Genomic DNA, 26,493 nt, shown 5'->3' with positions numbered 1-26,493 from the left:
AGTTTCTTACTTTTTAACCGAATTCTGCCCCATTAGCCTGGCTATATAAAGACATTCCTGGAGAAACCAAGATGGCGGCATAAGTAAAGACCTAAACTGCTGCATCGCACAACAATTTCAAAACTACAACTAAAAGACAAAACGGACATCATCCAGAACCACAGGAAGGCTGGCTGAGTGGAAATTCTACAACCAGAAGGAAAGAGAAAAGAACACTGAGACTCAGAGGAGCTGCAGAAGGCAGAGGTACGGAGGCACATGCACGGGGAGGGCTGGCAACTGAGTACGCGGCTGGCTTTCTCAACTGGGAGGGAGACAAAAGCTCCCGATGGCTTTGAACTCCAGTTCTGGGTGAGACTCTGGGGATCCAGACTCATTCGGGGAGAAACTAAACTGTCAGGAAAGAGAAAAGCACACTGAGACTCAGAGGAACTGCGGAAGGCAGAGATACCAAGGCGCGCGCGTGGAGAGGGCTGGCAACTGAGTACGCAGCTGGCTTTCTCAATCAGGAGGGAGACTAAAGCTCCCAACTGCTCTGAACTCCAGTTCCGGGCGAGACTCTGGGGACCCAGACTCATTCAGGGGAGAAACTGGACTGTCTGGCAGCGGGTGGAACTCGAGGGCGGCTTTCTCTCAGAGGTGCTTGCAGCGATTACCGCGAGACACTGAGACCCAGGGGCCTTTTAGGGCAGGGCTGACAGGAAGCCATTGCTGTCTGCTCTGCCCCAAGACTCCGCCCCATCCAAGCTGAGAACAGAGGCTTTTGCAGGTCTTGTCTCATAAGGGTGTCTCCAGCACAGAAGTTCTCCCAGCATACACACAGCTGATCCTCACAGCCAATTGGCCTGGAGGTCAATTCCTCCCAGTGATAACAACAGCAATCAAGACTTAACTACAACAAGGCTGTGCACACAGCCCACAAAGGGGTGCACCAAGAGTGTCCACCTCAGGTAACTGGGGAGGCTGAGCCACTGGGCCCTATAGGACACCTAGCACACAAAGCCACTCCATCAACTCAGGGAAGCAGCCAAACTGTGGAGACAAAGAAACAGGTCACAAATGAAAGAAATGGAGGAAAGCAAACGACTGGATATAGAGTTCAAAACCACGGTTATAAGGTTTTTCAAGAATTTTCTAAAAAAAGGCTGATAAATTTAGTGAGACCCTTGAGGATATGAAAAAGGACCAACTAGAGAAACCAAGATGGCGGCATAGGTTAAACACCTAACCTGCAGCCGGGCACAACAATTTCAAAAATACAACTAGAGGTCAGAACGGACATCGACCAGAACCACAGGAGAGCTGGCGGACTGAAATGCCCACAGCTGGGGGGAAGGAGAAGGCCACGGGGACAGTCGGGGAAGCCGTAAAAGCCTGAGGTATGGAGAAACGGGCGGAGACACGAGCACACGCGCCTGCGGGGAGGATGGAACCGGAGAGGAGGGGGCGGCTGATGACCTGGCCGGAGTTCACTGGCAGGAAGGAGATAAAGGCTCCGGAGTGCGCTGAGCACCGGCTCCGATTGCACTGAACCCCATTCCGGGCGAAACCCTGGGAAACTCACTCACTTTCGCAACTCCGCCGCCCCCGCAGGCCGCCTGGCCCGGGACGCTGGGGACGCCGCCGCAGCGGCGGCGCCCGGAGCCCGGCGGCCTCCCAGCACCCGTCCCCGCCGCGCAGCCCCCGCGCGCCTGGTCCCGCGGGCCGCGCGCCCCGCACACCGGACGGAGGCCCGGGCGCCCTCTCCGTGCACCTCCCGGCGGCGCTAGACTTCAGTAGAGTTGACTGAATTCAAGGGATTAAAAAGTATAAATTGGGGGGACGCCGCGGCGGCGACGTCCGGAACACGGTGATGGCGGTGCCTGGAGCTCGGCGGCCGCCCAGCGCCCGTCCCCGCCGCGCAGCCCCCGCGCGCCTGGTCCCGCGGGCCGCGCGCCCCGCACACCGGACGGAGGCCCGGGCGCCCTCTCCGTGCACCTCCCGGCGGCGCTAGACTTCAGTAGAGTTGACTGAATTCAAGGGATTAAAAAGTATAAATTGGGGGGACGCCGCGGCGGCGACGTCCGGAACACGGTGATGGCGGTGCCTGGAGCTCGGCGGCCGCCCAGCGCCCGTCCCAGCCGCGCAGCCCTCGCGCGCCTGGTTCCGCGGGACGCGCGCACCGCGCACCGGACGGAGGCCCGGGCGCCCTTTCCGTGCACCTCCCGGCGGCGCTAGACCTCAGTAGAGTTGACTGAATTCAAGGGATTAAAAAGTATAAATTGGGGGGACGCCGCGGCGGCGACGTCCGGAACACGGTGATGGCGGTGCCTGGAGCTCGGCGGCCGCCCAGCGCCCGTCCCAGCCGCGCAGCCCTCGCGCGCCTGGTTCCGCGGGACGCGCGCACCGCGCACCGGACGGAGGCCCGGGCGCCCTTTCCCTGCACCTCCCGGCGGCGCTAGACTTCAGTAGAGTTGACTGAAATGAAGGGATTAAGAAGTACAAATTGAGAAGTTTGAAAAAGATGGCGGCGGAGGTTAAAGGCTGTTCTGTTGCCTCGCACCCAGCGAAATCGGAGGGGATGAGGTGTGGAGGTGCGTGGGTCTGGCTGGTGGCGGGGGAAAGGGGCTTTTGTTCCAAACCTAAGGGAGATTAGCTCTCCATCACCCTGAAACCCATCTTCTAGCGAACCCCGGGAGACCCAGATGCCTGCGGGGAGAGGCGGGACTCTTGCAGAGGTGCGCCCAGCAATCAGTTTTTGCTGCGCTGGAGTGCGGAACGAGGGGACTTAGATACATGGAAGGCAGAAGGACCAGACTCACAGCCATCGAGGCTCGCCGCACCATGGCCTGTTGGCGCCCTGAGACCCCGCCCCGCCCTAGGACCCGCCCCGCATGTTTTGAAGACCTGCCCCGCAAGTCTTGCAGGCACACCTGCGCCCCAAGCAACGGCTTATGCATGTGGGTGGCCTGCCCTCTGGCAGCGGACCAGATGATCTGCTGTTCTAGTCGGACTGCTCCAGGGCCACTCAGACAGGAGGAAGAAACTACAGTTTTTGCTGTAATCCTTGCTGAGTGCCTAAGGCAGTAGCTGATCTACACCCCATTGGAGACCCAGAAACGAGGGCATCTAGTGGTCTGTGGGAGATGACACCAGATTTCAACCACGTGCATAAGGGACACATTCAACGGGAATATTCAGTGAGCGCCAAAGCTTTGCTGCACCAAGACCCGGCCCATAAACGTGTCTCCTGCACAGCAACTCTTCCTTTATAGACAAAGAGAGCCCCCCCAGTGACACCAACAACAATCAAGACTTAACTATACAAAGGAGGACCAAGATGGAGGCATAGGGCGGAAGCCTGATTGTTGCCTACCACAACAACTTTGAGACTACGACAAGAGAGCAGAGCAGACACCATCCAAGACCACCATAGGGCTGGCTGAGTAGATGCTCTACAACTAGAATAAAAGAGGGGTATGTGGGATGATGCTGATGCCGGTGACCCAAAGACCACACTTTAAGAACTACAGCTCAGGCGACACAAAAGAACTATGGCTCAGGCGATACAACAGCGGCCTGGAACGTGCTCGGCGCAGTTCCCCCGGCGGTCTCCGGCTGAGGGGACGGCTCCACTGGCAGCCAAGCACGGACAGACGAGCCCCTATGAGACATGGGGTGGGAGACTCCGCGCTTGCTGATCTCTGAGTCCGTCAAGAATCTCAACGCCCCGGAAGCGGCCAGGTGCGCATGCTCGGCGACCGGCCACCTATGCAGACCCAAGGGCCGACGCAGCGACGCCAGACTGGCCCACCGCCATGCACCGGGTGAACCGGAACTTCGCCGAGCCGCCGCCCGACGAGTTCTGCAGCAGCCATACTGGAGCTCTGGAAGGATGGCCAGGGGAATTGCTGAGGGGGGATTGACCGGCAGGAATTGGGATCGGGAAGACGGGGCCCCGCTGAGACCCGGGTGCGGGCAGGGTTGCGCGCCTCTGGACTCGGGTGTGGTCACACGCCTCTGGGTATAAGTGAGGCCTCACGTCCCTGGGTCTAGGTGAGGCCACATGCCCCTGGGTCCAGGTGAGGCCGGACTCCGGGTCCGGGTGAGGCCAAGTGCCCCTGGACCCGGATGACGCTGGACCCCATGCCCGGGCGAGGCCAAGCGCCCCTGGGTCTGGGAGAGCCCACACACCCCTGGGTCCAGGCGAGACCATGTGTCCCTGGATCCGGGTGAGGCTGCGTGCACCTAGGCCCGGGTGAGCCCAAGTGGCCCTGGGTCTGGGAGAGGCCAAGCGTCCCTGGGTCCGGGTGAGACCATGTGTCCCTGGATCCGGGTGAGGCCTCGTGCACCTAGGCCCGGGTGAGGCCACGTGCCCCTGGGTCTGGGAGAGGCCAAGCGTCCCTGGGTCCGGGCGAGACCATGCGTCCCTGGATCCGGATGAGGCCTCGTGCACCTAGGCCCGGGTGAGCCCAAGTGGCCCTGGGTCTGGGAGAGGCCAAGCGTCCCTGGGTCCGGGTGAGACCATGTGTCCCTGGATCCGGGTGATGCCTTGTGCACCTAGGCCCGGGTGAGCCCAAGTGGCCCTGGGTCTGGGAGAGGCCAAGCGTCCCTGGGTCCGGGTGAGACCATGTGTCCCTGGATCCGGATGAGGCCTCGTGCACCTAGGCTCGGGTGAGCCCAAGTGGCCCGGGGTCTGGGAGAGGCCAAGCGTCCCTGGGTCCGGGTGAGACCATGCGTCCCTGGATCCGGATGAGGCCTAGTGCACCTAGGCCCGGGTGAGCCCAAGTGGCCCTGGGTCGGGGAGAGGCCAAGCGTCCCTGGGTCCGGGTGAGACCATGTGTCCCTGGATCCGGGTGAGGCCTCGTGCACCTAGGCCCGGGTGAGCCCAAGTGGCCCTGGGTCGGGGAGAGGCCAAGCGTCCCTGGGTCCGGGTGAGACCATGTGTCCCTGGATCCGGGTGAGGCCTCGTGCACCTAGGCCCGGGTGAGCCCAAGTGGCCCTGGGTCTGGGAGAGGCCAAGCGTCCCTGGGTCCGGGTGAGACCATGTGTCCCTGGATCCGGGTGAGGCCTCGTGCACCTAGGCCCGGGTGAGCCCAAGTGGCCCTGGGTCGGGGAGAGGCCAAGCGTCCCTGGGTCCGGGTGAGACCATGTGTCCCTGGATCCGGGTGAGGCCTCGTGCACCTAGGCCCGGGTGAGCCCAAGTGGCCCTGGGTCTGGGAGAGGCCAAGCGTCCCTGGGTCCGGGTGAGACCATGTGTCCCTGGATCCGGATGAGGCCTCGTGCACCTAGGCCCGGGTGAGCCCAAGTGGCCCTGGGTCTGGGAGAGGCCAAGCGTCCCTGGGTCCGGGTGAGACCATGTGTCCCTGGATCCGGGTGAGGCCTCGTGCACCTAGGCCCGGGTGAGCCCAAGTGGCCCTGGGTCTGGGAGAGGCCAAGCGTCCCTGGGTCCGGGTGAGACCATGTGTCCCTGGATCCGGGTGAGGCCTCGTGCACCTAGGCCCGGGTGAGCCCAAGTGGCCCTGGGTCGGGGAGAGGCCAAGCGTCCCTGGGTCCGGGTGAGACCATGTGTCCCTGGATCCGGGTGAGGCCTCGTGCACCTAGGCCCGGGTGAGCCCAAGTGGCCCTGGGTCTGGGAGAGGCCAAGCGTCCCTGGGTCCGGGTGAGACCATGTGTCCCTGGATCCGGGTGAGGCCTCGTGCACCTAGGCCCGGGTGAGCCCAAGTGGCCCTGGGTCTGGGAGAGGCCAAGCATCCCTGGGTCCGGGTGAGACCATGTGTCCCAGGATCCGGGTGAGGCCTCGTGCACCTAGGCCCGGGTGAGCCCAAGTGGCCCTGGGTCTGGGAGAGGCCAAGCGTCCCTGGGTCCGGGTGAGACCATGTGTCCCTGGATCCGGATGAGGCCTCGTGCACCTAGGCCCGGGTGAGCCCAAGTGGCCCTGGGTCTGGGAGTGGCCAAACGTTCCTGGGTCTGGGTGTGACCATGTGTCCCTGGATCCGAGTGAGGCCTCCTGAACCTAGGCCCGGGTGAGGCCACGTGCCCCTGGGTCTGGGAGAGGCCAAGCGTCCCTGGGTCCGGGTGAGACCATGCGTCCCTGGATCCGGATGAGGCCTCGTGCACCTAGGCCCGGGTGAGCCCAAGTGGCCCTGGGTCTGGGAGAGGCCAAGCGTCCCTGGGTCCGGGAGAGACCATGTGTCCCTGGATCCAGGTGAGGCCTTGTGCAACTAAGCCCGGGTGAGGCCACGTGCCCCTGGGTCTGGGAGAGGCCAAGTGTCCTTGGGTACGGGTGAAGCCAGATCCTGGGTCCGGGTGAGGCCGTGCGCCCCTGGATCCATCCGGGTGAGCCTGGGTCCCAGGCCCGGGTGAGACCACGCGCCCCTTGGGTATGGGTGAGGCCACGTGCCCCTTAGTCCAGGTGACGCCGTGCCCCTGGGATCGGCCGAGACCAAACCAGAGGGAGTCAGACCTCCATTACCACCATTTGTCCACCATCCAGAGCTGAGGGGTCAGTGCTGACATGTACACATAAGGAACTACTGGACATCGAAATTGGGTCTCAAAAGAACTGTTGGTCCAGGGGGAAGCTCGCTACAGATTGATTCATTTGCCTGTCAGCATAAATATTATTGCTCGTCTCACATTCAGTTCTTATTAGTATATATCTAGTGACATTTGATCTCGTTCATCTAGAGGAAATGATGAACAACATAGACTGAGGAACAAGAACAGAACCAGAAGCAAGGAGGCATCGATCGGACTATCGGGCCTCAGAGGGAGGATACGGGAGGGTAGGGGGAGGGTGGGGGGAGGGGGAGAGTTCAACCAAAGGACCTGTATGCATGCATATAAGCCTATCCAACGGTTAAGTTCAACAGGGGATTGGGGAATGCGTGGGGAGAGGGGTGGGATGGGAATGGGGGGATGAGGACAAATATGTGACACCTTAATCAATAAAGAAATTAAAAAAAAAAAAAAAAAAAAAAAAAAAAAAAAAAAAAAAAAAAGGACCAACTAGAAATGAAGCATACACTGACTGAAATAAAAAATAATATACAGAGATCCAACAGCAGACTAGAGGATCGCAAGAATCAAGTCAAAGATTTGAAATACAAAGAAGTAAAAAACACCCAACCAGAAAAGAAAAAAGAATCCAAAAATATGAAGGTAGTGTAAGGAGCCTCTGGGACAACTTCAAGTGTACCAACATCCGAATTATGGGGGTGCCAGAAGAAGAGAGAGAGCAAGATACTGAAAATCTATTTGAAGAAATAATGACAGAAAACTTCCCCTACCTGGTGAAAGAAATAGGCTTACAAGTCCAGGAAGTGCACAGAACCCCAAACAAAAGGAATCCAAAGAGGACCACACCAAGACACATCATAATTAAAATGCCAAGAGCAAAAGACAAGGAGAGAATATTAAAAGCAGCAAGAGAAAAACAGTTAGTTACCTACAAGGGAACACCCATATGATTTTCAGCTGATTTCTCAACAGAAACTATGCAGGCCAGAAGGGAGTGGCAAGAAATATTCAAAGTGATGAATAGCAAGAACCTACAACCAAGATTACTCTACTCAGCAAAGCTATCATTCAGAATTGAAGGTCAGATAAAGAGTTTCACAGATAAGAAAAAAGCTAAAGGAGTTCATCAACACCAAACCAGTATTATATGAAATGCTGAAAGGTATTCTTTAAGAAGAGGAAGAAGAAGAAAAAGGTAAAGATAAAAATCATGAACAACAAATACATATGTATCAACAAGTGAATCTAAAAATCAAGTGAATAAAAAATTTGATGAACAGAATAAACTGTTGAATATAATAGAATCGGGCATAGAAAGGGAATAGACTGACAATTCTCGGGGGGAAGGAGGTGTGGGGGGTGCGGGAAGAGACTGGACAAAAATTGTATACCTATGGATGAGGACAGTGAAGGGGGGTTAATGGCAGAGGGTGGGGTGGGAACCGGTTGGAGGGGAGCTATGGGGGGGGGGGGCGAAGAGGAATAATTGTAATAATCTGAACAATAAAGTTTTATTTAAAACAAAAAAAGGACATTCTCACCTTACTTACAGATCACGACTTTCTGCAGCTGACCGTGGGCTTTACACGCGGCGAATTTCCCCACATATACGTAAATTCTTCCCCACCTATCCAGTGAAATATTCCCCACCTTGCCGGTGAAACTCCGTTCTTCGCTCTAGGCGAAATCTCCTCCTCCAGAGGTCCCTCATCGAGGCGCCAGATGTGATGACCCACATCCTGCGTGGTTCAGGGTTCGGGCTCTGGGGAAGGGCCGCGCACAAATGACAGAGACAAGACAAGAAATAATAATTTGAAAATTGGGGGGCCAGGCGGGAGCCCAATGCAAGAGGAAGGATTCCACTTGTGCTCAGGCCTTGCCATCCTTTTATTCAGTTTGGAATACACCTACAGCCCTTAGGCAGGCAATTCCAGTAACAGACAGACTATCTTATCAGTAAGGATTTACATGACTCTCTGGTCAGGAAATTGCTTCAGCTACCATTGTCTCGACTAAACAGTTGGTGCATAGCTCTGACCTTTGCCAGGGCTCAAGGTTCACCAGCGTTCCGGGCTCCTTGTCCACACCTCTCTGCTAGTGAGGACAATGGGTGGCTTCCAACAAAAATTGAACTTGGCACCGCTCTCTGTTCCCAGAACTTTGGGCACGTGACTTTGTGGAGCTTGTATGGGTTGGACGAGGTCACCGCCTGGGCCAGGCCAGTGATGTCTACTCACTGGGATCGACCTTCACAGTCTGAGGTCCGCGAAGTCCATCATCAGATATTTAGCAATACTGTATTGGAGAAAGGTTTTCCTCAGAACAGGTTGAAATAAAAGAATATTTTTGCCTCAACCTCCTCTAACCTAAACATTCGGTTTCTCCAGGGCATCCGTCACTTCCCATCCATCTAATAGTAACTAAGCGGGGCTGGGTGCCCAGAACATAGACCCTGATGCCTTTCTCCTGGAGAACACCAGTTTTTCTTCTTCCTGTTTTATAATTGTAAAAGGACTATAATGTTAACTAGAGAAAGTTGGAGAAGTTGGGAGTATAATGTTAGAAAAAGTTGTCCCCACTGCGGTGATCATATCTCTTAATATTCCCATTTATCTCTCTTCCAAATGCACCCGCCCCCTGTGTGCACTTTCTCATTTGTCTCCAGCCCTAAGAACAAAGGTTTCCAGGGTTGGGCCCTGTGTGGTCTGACCCCAGGAAGGAGGGAAGGTGGCTGCGCCTGCCCAGCTGTAACCTGCAGGCAGACTCGCCCCTGTGGTGTCTGTCTCCCAGAAGTGACACAGGGAGATTACATTAATGGGGACAAAGCAAAGCCATCTCCCCAAAGCTCTTCTGGAACTTGCTGAAGAGCCTAGACTTGTGTGCTGTGTTAACTCTTCCTCATAACCAAGTGTGACACAGCTGTTTCACTGCAGATCCACGTGGGCTTCTCCTCTTTGCCCCAGGGAAGGACACATCAAAGAGCTCCGCAAACATGACGTGCGCCTGAGCTGTTCTCTCTCTGAAGAGAGTGTTCCAGCTGCACGAATGGGTGGCATCTGCCATGACAAAGGGACACAACCCCAGAGAAATTCTGGCTCTGGTCACATTGCTCTTCTCTCTGCCCTTCTGTAAAGCATCTTTTCTGAGTTCCTTTCCAAATACTTTTACAAGCCATCGTGCCTTTCCTGGTCCCTGACCTTCCAGGCGGGCAGGTCTTACATGGTATCTGCAGGTTTCCTACTTCTAGCTTTACCACTGGCCAGGCATCTAGCTAATTGCAGAGCAGTTGTTCAGGGCAATATGGCAGGTGGAAGACTGGCCATGTCCCTCCCCTGTGGGTACCTCAGTGTCCTCCCAGTCCAGGGAGAGGGCAGGCAGCGGGCCTTTCCCCGACACCCTGGAGCTGCTAAGAAGGCCCTGCCCCTGGCCCATCCTAAGGACGGACCTTGATGCCAAGTTTAGGATCAGACCAAAGTCAGCCTCAGGCCCCACCCCGGGGTCGGGCTGATGCCTCGCTGTGCTTGGCCCGCAGGGAGGGCCAAGTGGAGCTCGCTGGGACCTGGCTGCAGGCGTCTATGCCTGCCACTCTCCGGGCAGGTTTGTTCCGTGTCCTCGTTCATGAGAAATGCACAACTGATGTTTTCTTGTGGGGCAAGGAGAGCATTTTCCAGAGCTCCTGGCAGCATGTGCTGAGATCTGTGACTCGGGCTCAGTGAATGGAGAGGGGGAGCTGCCAGCACACTGGGCACCGCTGCCCGGCACAGGAAAAGTGTTTTGGTCTTCCTGTCCCCAGTTACTTCCTGGCCAGCAAGCCTCCCGACACCAGCCTGTGCTCTGGGCCCAGCTGCGAGCCACTGCCAAGAGGAAAAGGGAGTCTGGAGGGTTCATACAAACTCCTGCCCTAGTGACTCCCTCTCAAACCTGGGGAACAAATAATCTACTAGGCTGCGTGCTGGGATGATCTGGGGCCTTTAAACCCACCAGCACCCTGGCCCACCCAGAGCGTGACTTTGACTCTCTGGGGTCCGGGATAGACCACGGGTTTAAATGCCCACTTGTGTGCGTCAGTGAAGGACAACTGACACCTCCACACCATGTCCTCTGCAGTGCCAGGTGCTTGTGGGGTTGGCAGTGACTCCTCAGCATATGGGGTCCAGGGCCAGTAGGATCATGAAGTTCGGGCATATTTGGGAAAAAGCAATCACCCCACTGTTTCCTGTGAGCGGAGTCGGTGTGTGTATGGGGCCAGGTGCCTTGTAGAGAAACCGCCGACTGTGTGACTGTCGGTCCTCACTTTGTGAGCAGACAGGGTGGGGGAAATGTGAGGGGATGCGTTTGTCACTGAGCTGCTCACGGCTGATGCAGGGGTCTGGAAACCACATTTTGGAAATCGTGTGATTTTTTATTGCCCACGTCCCAGGCAGAGACGGGCATTGTTCAGAGGAATCTTAGCTGTTGGAAGGGAGCTTGCTTCTCCCTGCACCCACCACGGGTCCAGATGTCTTTTATCACCATAGCCCCATGATGCCTTGGTATCTGGTAAGTGAGCCCCTCCTTATCCTTTTTCACGAGGTCTTGACTCTTCTTGCCCTTTTCTCTCTATACAAATTTTAGGATCAGCGTGCCAGGTTCTAAGAGACATCTATTGGATTTGGGTTAGAGTTGCACTAACTTTCTAGATTAATTTGGGGATTCTCCAGTATCTTGGAGACTCAGTGGATTGCAAGAGTCTTTTCTAAGCAGAAGATGCAAAGTCAGACTATCAATTCTGCCGTCAAGTGGGGGCGTATCCTGGTCATCCCCTTCACTTTGCAGAGATTAGCAGGGGCAGTGATTTGCCTGAGGCCACTGGTCGGTAACTAAATTTGAACCAAATTTCATGGAAGTCTTTTGGGTTGAATTCACTTAAGAACCAGGACTACTGAGGTGGTTTTGTTTCTACTCTACACGGTTCAGTACTTGTGGGTTTCCGGTCCGAGCCCAGGAAGGCATATCCCTGCTTTGTTCCTGGGTTTGGGTCTTGGATTGCAGTAGACTTAGCCTCTGCTGCTTGGAAATTAAAATAATGTTATGTTTGGGGGAATGGGAGGTTGAGCCAGGCCTGTGAATCGGTGGCAGTAAATTCCTAGCTCTTGCTATTGGGCCTCAGCTGGGGCACACAGCAACTGCCCCTGGGTCTGCTGGGTGCCCTCATTGCTTCCTGCTGGCCGTGCTCCATAAACTAGCCCTAACTTTTCCTACCGAGTTCAGGGTCCCTGAGGGCAGTGGCTCTTTTTCTTCTCTGCTGTCGCTCACATTCCTGCCCCGGCTGAGTTCCCTAATTTTTTCATTAGTTTGAAATTATTTAAAAAGGAGTTAAATAATAAAGCAGAAAAAATAAAGAGAAAAATATTTTAAAGTGTTAAAAAAAAACACTTATGAGACAGTCAGGGATATTTGAACCCGACTGGGCATTTGAAGATACTAAGGAAATACTAACTTTTAAGTGTGATCATGGTATTGTGTGGTTTTGTTTAACCAAGGGTTATCTTTTAGACACACATACCAAATACCTGAGTGTGTACAGATACACACAGTGCTAGATGCTGGTTACAAAGTGCCCTGAGTTTGTCACATAGTGGGCAGTAGTGGTCATTACTCAGCAGACTGTCAGGCTCCTGAGGTGGGCATGAGAGTATGGCCTCTTCACGAATGCACCGCCAGTGTCAGGACAGTCCTCACCACGTGCGCCACAGACCGCTATGTACACAGGGGGATGGCCCCCTGCCGTGCCCAAGGAGGTGTGAGGTGAAGCTGGAGGCCAAGGAGGGCTGACCTTGGCAAAGAAGGGGTGAGGAAAGGCTCAGAAAAGGAGCCAGGAAAGCAGAAGACCATGGCGGGGCGGGGGGGGGGGGGCTGCCAGTGGTCACTGTAGCTGGAGTGACGTGTGCGTGTGTGTACATGGTTGGGTGGCAATTTAGTGAGAACTGTGAGAAGTGTATGGGGCCTTGAAGACCAGAGAGAAGTCTGGATATTACCTTGAAGACTATAGGAGGCCACAGAAGGGATAAAGACACGATCATTCTGACAGTGGTTTAGACTCAATTACAGGACAAATTGGGAGGGAAGGTAAGGAGATCAGGCACAGCTTCTTCAGACTCAGTTTCCTCATCTGTTCCTCAACAGGTGGGATTCTTCTGTGCATCGCCTGTGCAGGCGCCAGGCCACGTGTCACCCATTACTTTTATTAATAGAATCACAGTGGCTTGGGTGCTGCCACGGTCAGAAGGCTCATCTGACTAAAAATACACACCTCACCTCCATCAGTCGCTGCCCTGGGAGTGGAATTTCCACCATCACATTGACCCCTCTGGGCTAAGACATTTCTGTCTGAAACGGGGGACATAATAAGGAGGCATAAGGTGCGATGGTTTTCAAATTGTGGTTTTATGACCAGGAGGTTCTCTTAGAAGCGTGCTATCAGGGCAGGAATACAATGCACACATCACCCTACCCCCCGTGCTGTGGGTGCCCATGCCACCAGTTCCCACAGAAAACAGTCTATTGGACAAGGGTTTGGGGTTAGGGATAATCCCACCTCTGAAAAGAGAAACTGAGGAGTCCTAGGTCATTAATGGCTTCCTTGCTTGGGGAGGAAGAGGCAGAGGGTAGAGGGGCCTGGGGTTTCCTGTTCCCCCGGGCGTCCAGCCCCTCTGCAGTGTGGCAGCAGGCTGTAGGCAGGTGTTTGACTCTGGGTCCTTGGCATCTGACCTCAAAGTAGGAAGGCCGGGGTCAGGATGAAGATGACAAAGTTTAGCCCGTCCTGCACTTTTCAAATGTCCCAGACGGGCCAGGCCTGCCTTTCCCTGATGTCACTTCAGCATCTTCACAGAGGAGGGCACATGGGCCCTGACAGACGGACACAGGCTCACGGGTGCCTTCTGGACAGGTGTCCCAACGCTGCCTTTGCTCGTGGCCGTTTGGGCGGCCAGGTGACCGGTGTCTGCATGGTCTCGTGCCCAGGTCAGCTAGCCCCATGCAGAGCTGCTTGTCCGGGGACCTGTGTGGGCAGTGCCTGGCAGTGTGACCTCTTCTGAGGCTGCAGAGCCCGGTGGGATGGAGCAGACGGTTCTGCTCCGGGGTGGCCCTTGGGGTTGGAGTTGGGGTCTGGCACAGGGAGGGTGTCTGATCACACCCACTGGCTGTGGGGTCTCCTGTTGGTGCATGTGCACAGTGTAGAGGTTATTTCTCTAAGGGCACTGGTTAAGAGCCTGCTTTTAGGGAATGGCCCGCGGCCAGCTGTAGTCTTTGGGATCCGTAGATCCGAGGCTCCCGGGGACACTACCTGGGATCAAGTGTGCGGCCAACCTTCCCGCTCCGCTCCGCTCCGTGTGAGCGGCAACCTCAGCACTTCCCAGGGGGCGCTCCCTCCCCCCGAGTCTGCACTAAGGCCGGGCCCTGTGACCCCCTGCGCAGTGACTGGCACCCGGACCCGGACCCGGTGTGCAAACGCTGGCACTGATCCCGCCTCTCCCCGCAGGCTGTCCTACGACCCCACCCGCTACCCGCGGCTGCTGCCGGAGGCCTACTGCCTGTGCCGCGGCTGCCTGACCGGGCCGCGCGGGGAGGAGGAGCTGCGCCTGCGCAGCGCGCCCGTGCTGCTGCCCACGGTGGTGCTGCGCCGCACGGCGGGCTGCGCGGGGGGCCGCGCCGTCTACGCCGAGGAGTACGTGGCGGTGCCCGTGGGCTGCACCTGCGTCCCCGCGCCCGACCACGACGCGCCAGCCGCCGCCGAACCGGACCAAGCGGACCGCGGTGGGCAAGAGCGCTCCCAGGACGCCGGCCACGAGGAGCGGGACAGGGCCCCGCGCCGGCCCCTCCGTCCGGGAGCGGGAGCGGGACAGTGAGCGGCCCGCGGGGACCCCTCCGCCGCGGGGGCTGCTGAGGCGGAGCCGGCCTCGGTGGGGACCAGCCGCAGGGCCGGGCCGGGCCACAGCGTCAGGGAGGCAGGCGGCACCTGCTAGGACAGCAGGCCGCACGTAGGTGACAGGAGTTTCAAACTGTCTTTTTATAAGCATGTATAGCTACTTATTCCCAATAAGGGCAGAAACTATTTTTATTAGTGATTTTTAATATTAAAAAGTTTCACTTGCATGTTGTATTAACCTTGTTTTCACGTCCGCTCGCTTGCAGCAGCAGGTGGGACCCTCGGACAAACCTCCCCGGGTGCTGTGTGCCCGCTGTCAGGGGCCAGCCTCCAGGAGCTGCTGCAGGGCTAACAGGGAAGTGTACCGGGCTCAGGGCACTCCAGAGCATCCCCGAAACCCTACACTTGGGTGTATTTACTAGCATACCAATGGCTGCGGGCTTACTGAATTAAAATCTGTTTTTCACTTTTCAAAGTCAGTGGGGCCCATTTGTAGGTAAGAGGTGATGGGATCAAGGCGACAGGTGGAACATGACATGGCTGCCACCTCAAGGACCCAACCTGGCTGTTTGAAGGGCTCCCGGCACTAGTCACAGAGGGGAAATGAGCCGACTGTCCCCGGAAAGCAGTAGTGAGCCTCTCTCTCTGCCTGCTGCAGTGAGAGCTGCATCCTTACTTCTTCAGCCTGGAAGTCTGTCCCTGAACGTAACGATTTGTAAAAGAGCTGCTTTTAAATCTTTGGAACGGTTGCAGGTGAAGGCACATTGCTTGTGTGTATTTCTTTCTCATGGGCTCGACTGAGTTTGAGAGGAAACAATATGTTTATTAAAGTCTTTGTCTTAATCTTATGGTGGAAGTTTGTTTGTCTTAGGCCAAGTAATCACATAAAGTCAGTCTCTGCTCTCCTGTGACACCCCAGCCAAGCCGAGACGTGCCCTTTCTTCACGTGTTTCACCCCCGTTTCAGCTGCCACAGAAGTACGCAGTTTGGCTGCCTGAGTCACCATCAGTCTTCCTCTGAACTGGACGCAAGGTTCACTAAGAGGACTTGCAACTTTTACTGTCTGTTGACAGAAGTTGTGCATGAAAACACCTTGCTGGACAGAATCGGGATTTTCCAAGTAGCTGTGGGTAGTTCCATACAGTTTGGGATTTTTTAAAATAAAGGTAGCCCTAGTGGTGGTTTCTCTAGAGTATGTTGTCCAGAAACAATAGCTTCAGAGCAACCTTTTGTTGCTCGTTCAGATAACAGCAATAACCCACTGCCCTGGCCAGGGACCTCAGTTGGTTGGAGCAGCAGTTGCCAACGGGTGGTCCATGAGGTCCGAAAGGTTGGCGACCGCTGGGTTAGAGTATTGTCCTAATATTAGGAAGAAACGGGCTTTTCATTCTAAGATTATAAAGGCAACTTTGGTACTTTTTCTCTGAATGGCACATTCACCCACTTAACTATTTATTGAGCCCTTGCCCTGTTCCAGGTGCTGAGCTCCTGAGCCAGCTGTGAACCACACCAACTCTGCACTCAGTCGAAAGTGGAAACTGACCTGGCTGTCGGCACGCGGGGCATGCTCAGCCTCTGCTCATCTCACATAATGCAGCATCAGAGCTTGTGTGCTCATCTGTAAAGTGAGGGGGTGCCATCCAGTCACAGGTATTGTGATGGCTGATCACCTTTGTGAAGCCCCTAGCAGGCTCTGCCCACACAGCAGGCAGCGAAAACACACTGCCCCCGTGACTCACGAGTTACACTGAGAAGTAGTAGTATCCAGCTCTTATGTGAAGTGTTTATATTACTTCCAAGTGCCTGTTTATTTGTATGTTTGTTTTTAAGTATAAAAGGTAAGTTTAAAATGAAATCTATCCATGCCCTGGCCAGGTAGGTCAGTTGGTTAGCACGTCGTTCCAATATACCAAGGTTGTAGGTTTGATCACTGGTCAGGGCACATACAGAATCAACCAATGAATGAATGCATAAATGAGTTGGACAACAAATCCATGTTTCTCTCTCTCCCTTCCTGCCTCTCAATCTCTCTCTTGAAAATCAATAAATAAAAATTGAAATAAAAACGAAATCTATCCCTAGATAGCAGCAATTAGAGATAATATATTGAAATTAGAGGGCAGTGATCCATTATGGGGAGATACTGCTTCAATGAATAGTTTATTGAACAGAATTTTGTTCTCTTCTTAAAATTAAAGTTTTTTTTTATTTTGGAAGGGAAGGGGTTAGTATTGTGTTTTAACGACAACTAGGGACATATACTGGCTAGAGAATTATGCCACCAGAGTTCAAGGACATCTTTTCCTCTTGATCCTAGTAACATTGTTAATACAGTTGCATCTTGTTGATCTGGGCGAGTACAATAAATTCTAGCAGCATTGGATTGTAAATTTCATAGCTTCTTCCCCTCCTCTTAAAAAGTGCCACCATGCCTACTTTTCCTCCAAGTAATTCTATTTTGAGGGTTTCATGGCAACTCTCGGAATGGAGGTACCTTACTGGTCATTGAAGATTTTTTCCAACAGACAATATTTCTGTTGTATACTTATTTTGTAAAAATGGAATCATTTGGGAAGAGCCCTCAAAAGACACTGGCACCTGCCAGCTGTTCCACATTCAGAGGCCAATGACCCAGACTTCCGGTAGGACTGCATTTCTTTATTAAGGCAAAAGGGCCAAGAGGTCAGTTTTAGTACCTGGTTCACACTCAGACTGCAGAGAAGAAAGGAACCAGCATGGGATTCTCATCTGAAATGGGGTTTCACTTCACCACACATTTCATCTGCTCTTGTCCTGGTGTAAATGCAAACTTTTGAATTAGGACGGACTTACAAAGGTGTCTATTAATCATCCTCTTTGATTTTTGCGGTTCTATGGTAAAAATGTCAGAGATGAGGTCATCTCCTAAGAATCCCCTGCTTACAGACAGACTGGAGAGCATCGCCCAGCCTTCCTTGCCATTCAGCAGCTGGTGGCCATGCGCACTCTACCTGCCAGGAGGGAGACAGACAGACAGGAACATATCCAGGCCTAAGTCGAGCTTTTCAGGTTGCCAGAATACAGCTACAAGTCATTCTTAAAACCCAGACACCAACCAGAAACAAACATGGGCTTGTTAAAATGGAATCAATCACAAGCCCTGGCCAGGTATCTCAGTTGGTTAGAGCATCATCCCCATATGCCACGGTTGTGGATTTGATTCCCAGTCAGGGCACATACAAGAAACAACCAACAAATGCATAAATAAGTGGAACAACAAATGGATGTGTGTGTGTGTGGTTTTTTTTTTCTCTCTCTCTCTCCTTTCCACTCTGTCTCTAAAGTCAATTTTAAAACACACAAAACTGGAATCACGAAGAGTCCAACACAAAAAAGACATGTTGGCTGCTTATTAAAATGCATTTTTATATGAGTAAAGCTTTGCCTCTTCCTTCTTCTGCCCCCATGGAGAAAAGGTTTCCCTCATCTTAAAGGCTAGGTTTATGGACCAACTAAAATGGTTATTTCTATACTGCTACTTGCCCACCATTCCTAAATTACACATTCCGTTCCTGCACAGGATTTGTTATAGTATGTGTTACCGCCTTAATTTTTAGCAACCTTAAGGAAATGTTAACATAGGGGTTATTTTTTAAAAGAACATTTACTGAATATTTAACATCTCAGGTTAATGATATAAATACATTACAATGATAAAAATGTAAGTGTCTCAAAAATACCGAGTGATCTTTTTTTTATTATTATTTTTCAATCCTTACCCGAGGACACTTTTTTCTAGTTTTTAGAGAGTGGAAGGGAGGAGGAGGGGGACAGAGAAAAACAACGAACCTGCAAGCCAGGTACGCATCCTGGACAGGAAACCAAACCCAAGACCACGGGCTGACGCTCCAACCACTGAACAAAGCCAGCTAGGACAATACTGAGTGATCTTTTAAGTCCATTTCAAATTATCCAAAAGTGTGATGGCCGAGTGCACAGCCTAGTACAACCCACTAAGAAAATAACGAGGGGAATGTCACACAGGGTCCTGTCCTGTATTATATATACACTGTCAACATTTACACATCATGGTCTAGTTGAGAGTCATAATTCACGTAACAGCGAAACTCATTTGCCAAGGTCCGGGTGTGCTTTGGAATAAATTTGCACGTCTTCACTCCAAGAAGTTTTGCTGCCTCTTCCTCCATGACAGCACCTGAAGAGAACAGACCAGATGAACCAGAAGACAAATACAACCATGCACCCTGGGCCCTGGCACAACGTGACAATACCACTCAGCAAATGAGGCTGGAGGTCAGTTCTTCATATTCCTCTTTACTTTTCCAACATTTTTGAAATTTACTTACTTTCTTCCTTTTCTTTCTTATTTAATAAGTAGTTTTCCTGTCTCTGCAAAGCTAAGACAGGAACATATCCAGGCCTAAGTCAAGCTTTTCAGGTTGCCAGAATACAGCTACAAGTCATTCTTAAAATCCAGACACCAATCAGAAACAAATATGGGCTTCAAGTGTCTTAGAAATAGATTATAACCTACTAAGTAATATAAGGAAAGCAAAAATAAGTATTAAAAACTGGTGGTGTTGTAACATGGAAACCTGCACCTGAAACCTATCTGTTCATTGTTAACCAATGTCAACCCAATAAATTTAATAAGTAAGTAAATAAAAAACACTGGTGTTGCCCTGGCTGGGTGGCTCAGTTGGTTGGAACATTGTCCTGTACACCAAAAGACTGCAGATTAGATTCCTGGTCAAGGCACATACCTAGGTCGTGAATTTGATCCCTAGTTAAGAGCATATGGGAGGCAACCAATCAATGTTTCTCATATTGATGTTTCTCTCTCCCTCTCTCTCTCTCCCCTTCTCCTCCTCCTCCCTCTCTCCCTCCCTCTCTCTAAAATCAATAAAAACATATCCTTGGATGAGGATTTTAAAAAATAACACAAATTAAATAAAATATTGTAATGCCTTTAAAAAAGAAAGAAAAAACCTGGTGTTTTCCAATTTGATCAAGAATCGCCTTTTCAGAACCCTCGTGCACTGCTGGTGGGAATGCAGACTGGTGCAGCCACTGTGGAGAACAGTATGGAGTTTCCTCAAAACATTAAAAATGGAATTGCCATTTTTACCACTTCTAGGTATATATCCCAAGAAAACAGAAACACCAATCAGAAAGGATATATGCACCCCTATGTTCATAGCAGCACAATTTACAATAGCTAAGATCTGGAAACAGCCTAAATGCCCTTCAGCAGATGAGTGGCTTAGAAAACTGTGGTACATCTACACAATGGAATACTGAGCTGCTGTAAAAAAGAAGGAATTCTTACCATTTGCAACAGCATGAATGGAACTGGAGAGCATTATGCTAGGTGAAATAAGCCAGTCAGTGAAAGATAAATACCACATGATCTCACTCATTTGTGGAATATAAAGAACATTATAAACTGTTGAACAAAAATAGATACAGAGGCAAAGAAGCATCAAACAGACTGTCAAACTACAGTGGGAAGGCAGGGGAGGGTTGGGGGGAGGTAAGAGATCAACCGAAGTTCTTGTATGCATGCATATAAGCATAACCAATGGACGCAAGAATGGGGGGGGGGGCATGTGCCAGGGGGTAAGGGAGGTCAATCGGGAAAAATGGAGACATGTACTACTATTTGTAACACTTTAAACAATATATTAAAAATATCCCCTTTTCAGTAATATCTAATCTTGTAAACTCATAGGGATATATTCATACCAACCTTTGGATGACCAAACTATTTCTCCCTCAGCCCCCCATCGTCACCCCACTGCCTGTCTGGCACTGCCCACTGATGTGGATATCACCCCAGATGCTGCCAAGCACCTGTCCCTTGATGCCTATGGTAGCAAGTGCTGCACAGATAGGAACCCAGGACTCATCCTGGATTCTCCCCTTTCTCACTTCCCACATGCAGAGCACAGCACATTTTTTCAGTTTCCTCTCCAACCTCATCCAGAGCCATGTCCACTCACCCCCATAAATCTTTTTGGTACAAAGTTAAAGTGAACTTGTTTAGACAAACAGGATCTTGTTCCTTTGGGGTGGACACTGTAAAAGAAAATGCCAACTCTGACTAGCACGTCTGGGGCCCTCTCATTGGACTCCCCTTGAGGCCACTGCTGCAATGCTGCTCAGCCCAGAGAACTTGTGGATCTGAAGTACAGCCCCCTGACTGTACTTTCTCTGATTTTTCCATATACTTATCAAAATTAGGAATTCATTTCTTCTGTTGTATTACATTTTTTAATATGAAATTTCTCTGATTTTTCCATATACTTATCAAAATTAGGAATTCATTTCTTCTGTTGTATTACATTTTTTAATCTGTCCCCTAAAACCAAATGTATGCTCCATGAGGTTAGGCAATCTGCCTGTAAGCTGGCACAAAGGGCTAGTCACAGCTACCCTAATATATAAAAAGCCAGGGGCCGTCACAACCTAAACGACCGGATGACCAAACAGCGGGCTGCCGGCGGGAGGGAGCCCCCTCCCAGCCCCCGCCTGGGCGTGGCAGCGGCGGGAGGGAGCTAGAGGGTCATGTTTGTATAAAGGGTCATGTGCCACAGCTAGAGGGTCATGTTGTTTGCATAAAGCTCTGAAAGCTGTGCAAGAGTGATGACTCCATTGACTCAACAGATGATGCTGAAAAGGAAAATTTTCCCATTGAATTTCTTAAGAGTATTACTCCTTCGGGAATGCCATGTCATAAATTAAAATTGAAAGTGTGTGCAATCATCATGCTACTGAGAAATCTTAATAGTAAATGAGGTCTTTGTAATGATACTAGATTTATTATCAAAAGATTACGACCTAACATAATTGAAGCTGAAGTATTAACAGGATCTGCAGAAGGAGAGGTTGTTCTGATTCCAAGAATTGATTTGTCCCCGTCTGACACTGGCCTCCAATTTAAATTGATTTGACGACAGTTTCCCGTGATGACTATTAATAAATCACAAGGACAAACTCTAGACAGTGTAGGAATATTCCTACCTGAACCCATTTTCGCACATGGTCAGTTATATGTTGCTTTCTCTCGAGTTCAAAGAGCGTGTACATTAAAGTTAAAGTTGTAAGTACTTCATCACAAGGGAAATTAGACAAGCACTCTGAAAGTGTTTTCACTCTTACTATGGTATGCAGGGAGATATTAGAATAAGTTTAATCAATTCATCAGTCATTGTATCAGTGCTGTTTTTACATCATGTTTTTGTTATTTTTATATCATGTCTTTGCTGTTGTTATATCATGTTGTGATTATTAATAAATTTATATAGTATTTTCATATACATTTTACTAATTTTCTTTCATCTCTGACACTTCTATTATAGAGAAAGGGCAAATAGCAATATTAAAATACTTCCTCTAATTAGTTCCCACTAGTAAATTAATAAGTAAATACTAGTTATGTGAACAAGAGTTGTGTCTTTGACTAAGTCTACAACTCGACAACCAGAAGAACGGCTCCACTGCTCAGCCCAGGGCGATCGGGCAGAAGCGTGGGCACAGGCTGGGCACAGGAGCAGGGCCTGCACTCAGGGCCTGGACACCAGGCTGCCAGACCAGAGAGGCAGTTATAGTTTTAGTTCTGTGTCAGATTTCAGTACATCCATCTTAAGAAAAGAGTGTATCTCAATCTCCCCAGAAGGAACACTGTTCTGCTATAACAAACCTGATCCAACGCCTAACTTGTAGCCTCAGGCAATGCACGTTAACTCCAGATTCGACATCCAGCGCAGAGGCCGTGTCAACTCCTGATGACCATGATGAAGACGCTCACCACATGCGACCCCACCCGCTGTGTGTCAGCGCTCAGTGCTCACAGCTCTGGAAGTCAGGCAGCATTGCCAGCCCCATGTTTACAGATGAGGAAAGGGGGCATAGAGAGGTCACCAAGTCTGTTTATGGTCACACAACAAGTGGTAGATTTAGGATCTGCGTTCTAAGATCTTTCAACTCTTGACACTGAGGCTTGAACATCCACCATTATCAACCTTTATGAGATGGCAGGCCAGCACCTACCTGTGCACAGCAGAATCTTGCCCTGAGTCAGGTACTTGATGGTTTCTGACGTTTTCCTGAGACATTCCTCAGAAAGATAGGGGGGATCCGCTATGACAATGTCAAAACTATGCTGGGCAATATTTCCAGGAAAGTCCAGTGGATTATTGTAATCATAGAAGATAAACTCCTCTCCATAAACGGAAAATCTTCTGTCATACTCAAAGAGGTAGACAGCCAGGTCTTCTCTGTGCAGCTCCCTCAGCTTCAGGTAAACACTAGGCGTGCTCACACAGGCTACCCTGGAAAACAAAGGGAGCATGTGCACAAGGGGCTCTGGCAGACAGCTCCTAACGGTACCAACTCCCTAAACACCAGGGGTTCCAGGCACAGACCTTCCTGAAGGAAACAACACTGCCACTAACGTGACGGCAGTAAACTGTGAGAGAAAACAAAATGCCTCACTTTTAAGGAATCTGGTATTTAAAAATCTGAAACGCGTATGAAAGTGATACATGTGCTCTTTATAATAAAAAATGTAAAATATTAGGAACATATAAAGACAAAATTAGGTAGCCCGAAGTCTAAATTTACCTATTATTTCATGTTCCTTTAACATTTATGTCAAATACTGTTAATCTCAAACTAAATATTTTGAAGTTACTTTGTAATGTTCATAATCTTGAGAGGAAAACCCCAAATAACTGCTTTAGTAACTCCAGTTTTCTAAAAAGATACATTAAAATGAGGTCTCAGTGCAGAAAAGCTACTTTAAATTTCTGCAGCTTTAAAAAAAAATATTTTTTTATTGATTTTAGAGAGAAAGGGAGAGGGAGAGAGATAGAAACATCAATGATGAGAAGCATTGATTGGCTGCCTCCTGCACGCCCCCTACTGGGGATAGAGCCTGCAACCCAGGCATGTGCCCTTGACGGGAATCAAACACAGGACCCTTCAGTCCGCAGGCTGATGCTCTACCTACTGAGCCAAACCAGCTAGGGCTCTGCTGCTTTTTTGTATAAGGAAATTATTACCAGCAGCCTACAGTTTTTGAACAAGTAAGCAATGTTCCAATAGTTAACTCTTTTTGTTAATCTTCACTCAGCGATATTTTTCCATTGATGTTTAGAGAGAGTGGAAAGGGAGGGAATGATGAGAAGACAGAGAAAAAAGAGATGAGAGAGAGAGAGAGAGAGAGAGAGAGAGAGAGAGAGAGAGAGAGAGGTGAGAGAGAGACATCGATTGGTTGCCTCGCTCCAACTGAGGATTGAACTTACTACCGAGGTACGTGCCCTTGACCAGGAATCGAACCCGAGACTCTTTGGTACGTAGGCTGACACTCTAACTACTGAGCACACCGGCCAGGGCCCAGTAGTTAACTTTTAAAAGTAACTGTGAAAGAAGCTAGAAATAAATACTGAACTATTGAGTTGAGTGTGGTCCGTCTGTTACAATGGAATATTGTGTAATATCACACCGCCGAGACACTCCAGGAACACAGGGGCAAAAGGACATTTGCATGAGCGTGAGAAAATATGCTCAGGGGCACAAGAAGCAGACACCATGGCTGCCTCACAGCGGAACTAGGGGCCTGGAGATAATGAGGAAGGAGGCTGACGTTTTCTCAATCCCCTTTATAACTTTTAGATATTTACCATGCATATATATTATCATTCCAAACAGTACTTTTGAAAATTAAACTCAGTCTTAAATCTGTGAGATTCATTTCTGTTGGCCCAAATACACCTGAAGTATGTAACAGCCTGACGATGGCACAGAGGCGTCTGTGGAAAATGTGCATGTCCCAGTCTGGGTGTCAGGGGCAATCAGAGCCTCAGCCCAGGATGCTGCCGGAGTTCGGGGGGAAGGAGGGAAAGTGAAGGTATAGAGCCAGGATGTCTTCACTGTGCTGGGATAACAAGCAGCAATCAGATGCACAATGAATTATCAGCCAAGAAAGCGGGTGAAATAAAGGTAGTTTCAGACCAACTAAATCTGAGCTTGTTGCCAGCAGAATTTCTCTAAAATATTCTGAAGGATGTACACAGGCAGCAGATAGTGTCTCAGATGCAGGAAGGAGGAAGCAGAGTGTGGTGAACCCAGGGGGTCAATGGGGTTTGTCACGGAGTGGTGGGGTCCTAGGGCAAATCACTCCCGAGTTCCCTGTGCAAGTGGCTGAATCTCTTGAGCCTCAGCTCTGTCTTTAGAGTGGAGAATATAATGGTAACTACCTCACAGGGGTGTTAGAACTGAACAAGGTGACCCTCATAAACTGCTGACACAGAGAACAGAGCAGGCAGCAATTATTGCCCCAGCTGGTTTGGCTCAGTGGATAGAGCATCCGCCTGTGGACTGAAGGGCTCCAGGTTCTATTCCAGCCAAGGGCACATGCCTGGGTTGCGGGCTCGATCCCCAGTAAGGGGGGAACGGTGTGTAGGAGGCAGCTGATCAATGATTCTCTCTCATCATTGGTGTTCTATCTCTCTCTCCCTCTCCCTTCTTCTCTGAAATCAATAAAAATTTATTTTCTAAAAAAAAGATTATGACACAGCTCCTGAAGATGCCTATCAGAAAAAATTAAAAGTTGCATCCAAAGCCCTCATATTAATGGAAAAAAGAAAAAAATGTATAAAAAACAGTGTCATTAAGAAAAACCCAATAAAAAACTACATATAATTTAAAAAGAAAACAGAAAAACAAGAAACTTGGGACTTCTAGTTAAAGATGGTAGATGGGAATGTAGATTTGCACCCTCATGAAGTCCACTCAGTACACCACAAGTAAGATTCTATTTTGTTGTTAAAGCCAAGAAGAGAAAGAGAATGTGAGAAGAGACAAAAGAAACACACATAAAATGCTGGAAAAGAGTGGAGAGTGGTATCTGACTTGACAGGCCCAAACACCAAATCCTGAACTGGCAGCCAGGAAAGCTGGGGAGCAACCTTATCTCTATCACTGCACCCCAATGCTCAGGATCTGCAGATCAGTAACTCAGGAAGCGGCTGAAGGTCCATGTAGGCAGACAGTAATTCCCAAGACTCTCCTCCTTCTCCCAGGAGACAGAAACCTGGAGGGATGGTCTCTGGATTGGGGGACAAAAAGGGAGTGCCAGCATAACTAGCAGTGTGGTACTGTGTGGCAATGACAAGGATTAAGTTAAACCCACTGGATGCTAGGACCTTCAGTCCTCTCAGTAATGTGGTCCTCCAGATGATGTGACGACACATATAACTTCCAGGGAAGAATTAGAAGACTCTTCCTAGAGCTCTGACCAGCCCCAGAGGAGAAGACTCAGACAAAACGACACTGGGATTCCCTATGAATCGCTCACCCAGGTCATCCAACTGAAGAGACCAAGCAAATAAGTTTTGCCATGTGTCACAGCTTTCCGACATAATCTAAGTGGACAGTGAACATCAATGGGCATTCAAGGAAAACATTTAATATTAGAGACCAAAATAAATGAACAGAAAAGGCACGTTGTAGTAAGCAGACTAAATGGGGAGAAGGAAACTTTTTAAAAAATCCTGTAATTAATATCCTAAGGATAAACAAGATATAATAATGAATATTCAGCACAATCAATGAATGCAATAGTAAGTGGAACAGTAAATCGATGTTTCCCTCTCTCCCCCTCCCTCTCTTTCTAAAAATCAATCAATAAAATTTAAAATAAATAAATATATATTCAGAGACCCCAAAAGAGAGCTGTAAATGAATATGTACACTGAGTGGCCAGATTATTGTGATCTCTGAACACATAATAATCTGGCCACTCAGTGTATATGACAACAGAAAAGGTAAACTCAGCAGAATGTTTAGAAAATAAAGTTGAGGGATATTCCCAGAAAGTAAGGTAAAGGTCCAACATTCAAATAACAGGAGTCCCAGAAAGAGGAATAGAAAAAACAGTGGGGGAGGAAATAGGCTTAAGACAGTTTTCCCAAACTGAAGGAAATGAGATTGAAAGAGCTCCCCATCCAGCACGAGAGGGGAATACTCTATGCCAGTACACATCAAATATTAGGAATTAAAAAAAGAACCCAAGTTTGCAC

At 50.3% G+C, this 26,493-nt stretch overlaps 2 protein-coding genes across 5 annotated transcripts in view; one reads left to right on the top strand and one right to left on the bottom strand.

The window, feature by feature from the left end:
* IL17D (interleukin 17D) overlaps positions 1 to 15,250 on the top strand; it is a 36,363-nt gene extending 21,113 nt beyond the window's left edge. Inside the window, exons 3-4 of one of the 2 annotated variants that reach the window (XR_008556558.1) lie at positions 14,021 to 14,519; positions 14,674 to 15,250. Coding sequence is in view for 1 of the 2 variants with exons in the window: in XM_054718693.1 (XP_054574668.1) it covers positions 14,021 to 14,387 (367 nt within the window). In the remaining variant the exon portion in view is untranslated. Of the gene's footprint in view, positions 1 to 14,020 lie in introns of both variants that reach the window. The other variant, XM_054718693.1, reaches the window with a different exon arrangement.
* A 2,873-nt stretch (positions 15,251 to 18,123) lies between these two features.
* Positions 18,124 to 26,493, bottom strand: part of EEF1AKMT1 (EEF1A lysine methyltransferase 1) — a 47,454-nt gene continuing 39,084 nt past the window's right edge. For all 3 annotated transcript variants that reach the window (XM_008158153.3, XM_054718695.1, XM_054718694.1), the window contains exons 4-5: positions 22,460 to 22,740; positions 18,124 to 18,602 (exon numbers count right to left, since the gene is read on the bottom strand). In XM_008158153.3, the coding sequence (XP_008156375.2) occupies positions 18,466 to 18,602; positions 22,460 to 22,740 (418 nt within the window). In that variant the 3' untranslated portion in view covers positions 18,124 to 18,465. The remainder of the gene's footprint in view (positions 18,603 to 22,459; positions 22,741 to 26,493) is intronic.

The sequence above is a fragment of the Eptesicus fuscus genome, chromosome 7 (genome assembly GCF_027574615.1).
Source record: "Eptesicus fuscus isolate TK198812 chromosome 7, DD_ASM_mEF_20220401, whole genome shotgun sequence".
NCBI lineage: Eukaryota > Metazoa > Chordata > Mammalia > Chiroptera > Vespertilionidae > Eptesicus > Eptesicus fuscus.
The sequence above is the reverse complement of the archived record's forward strand: the minus strand, read 5'-3'. Positions and strand labels throughout refer to the sequence as shown.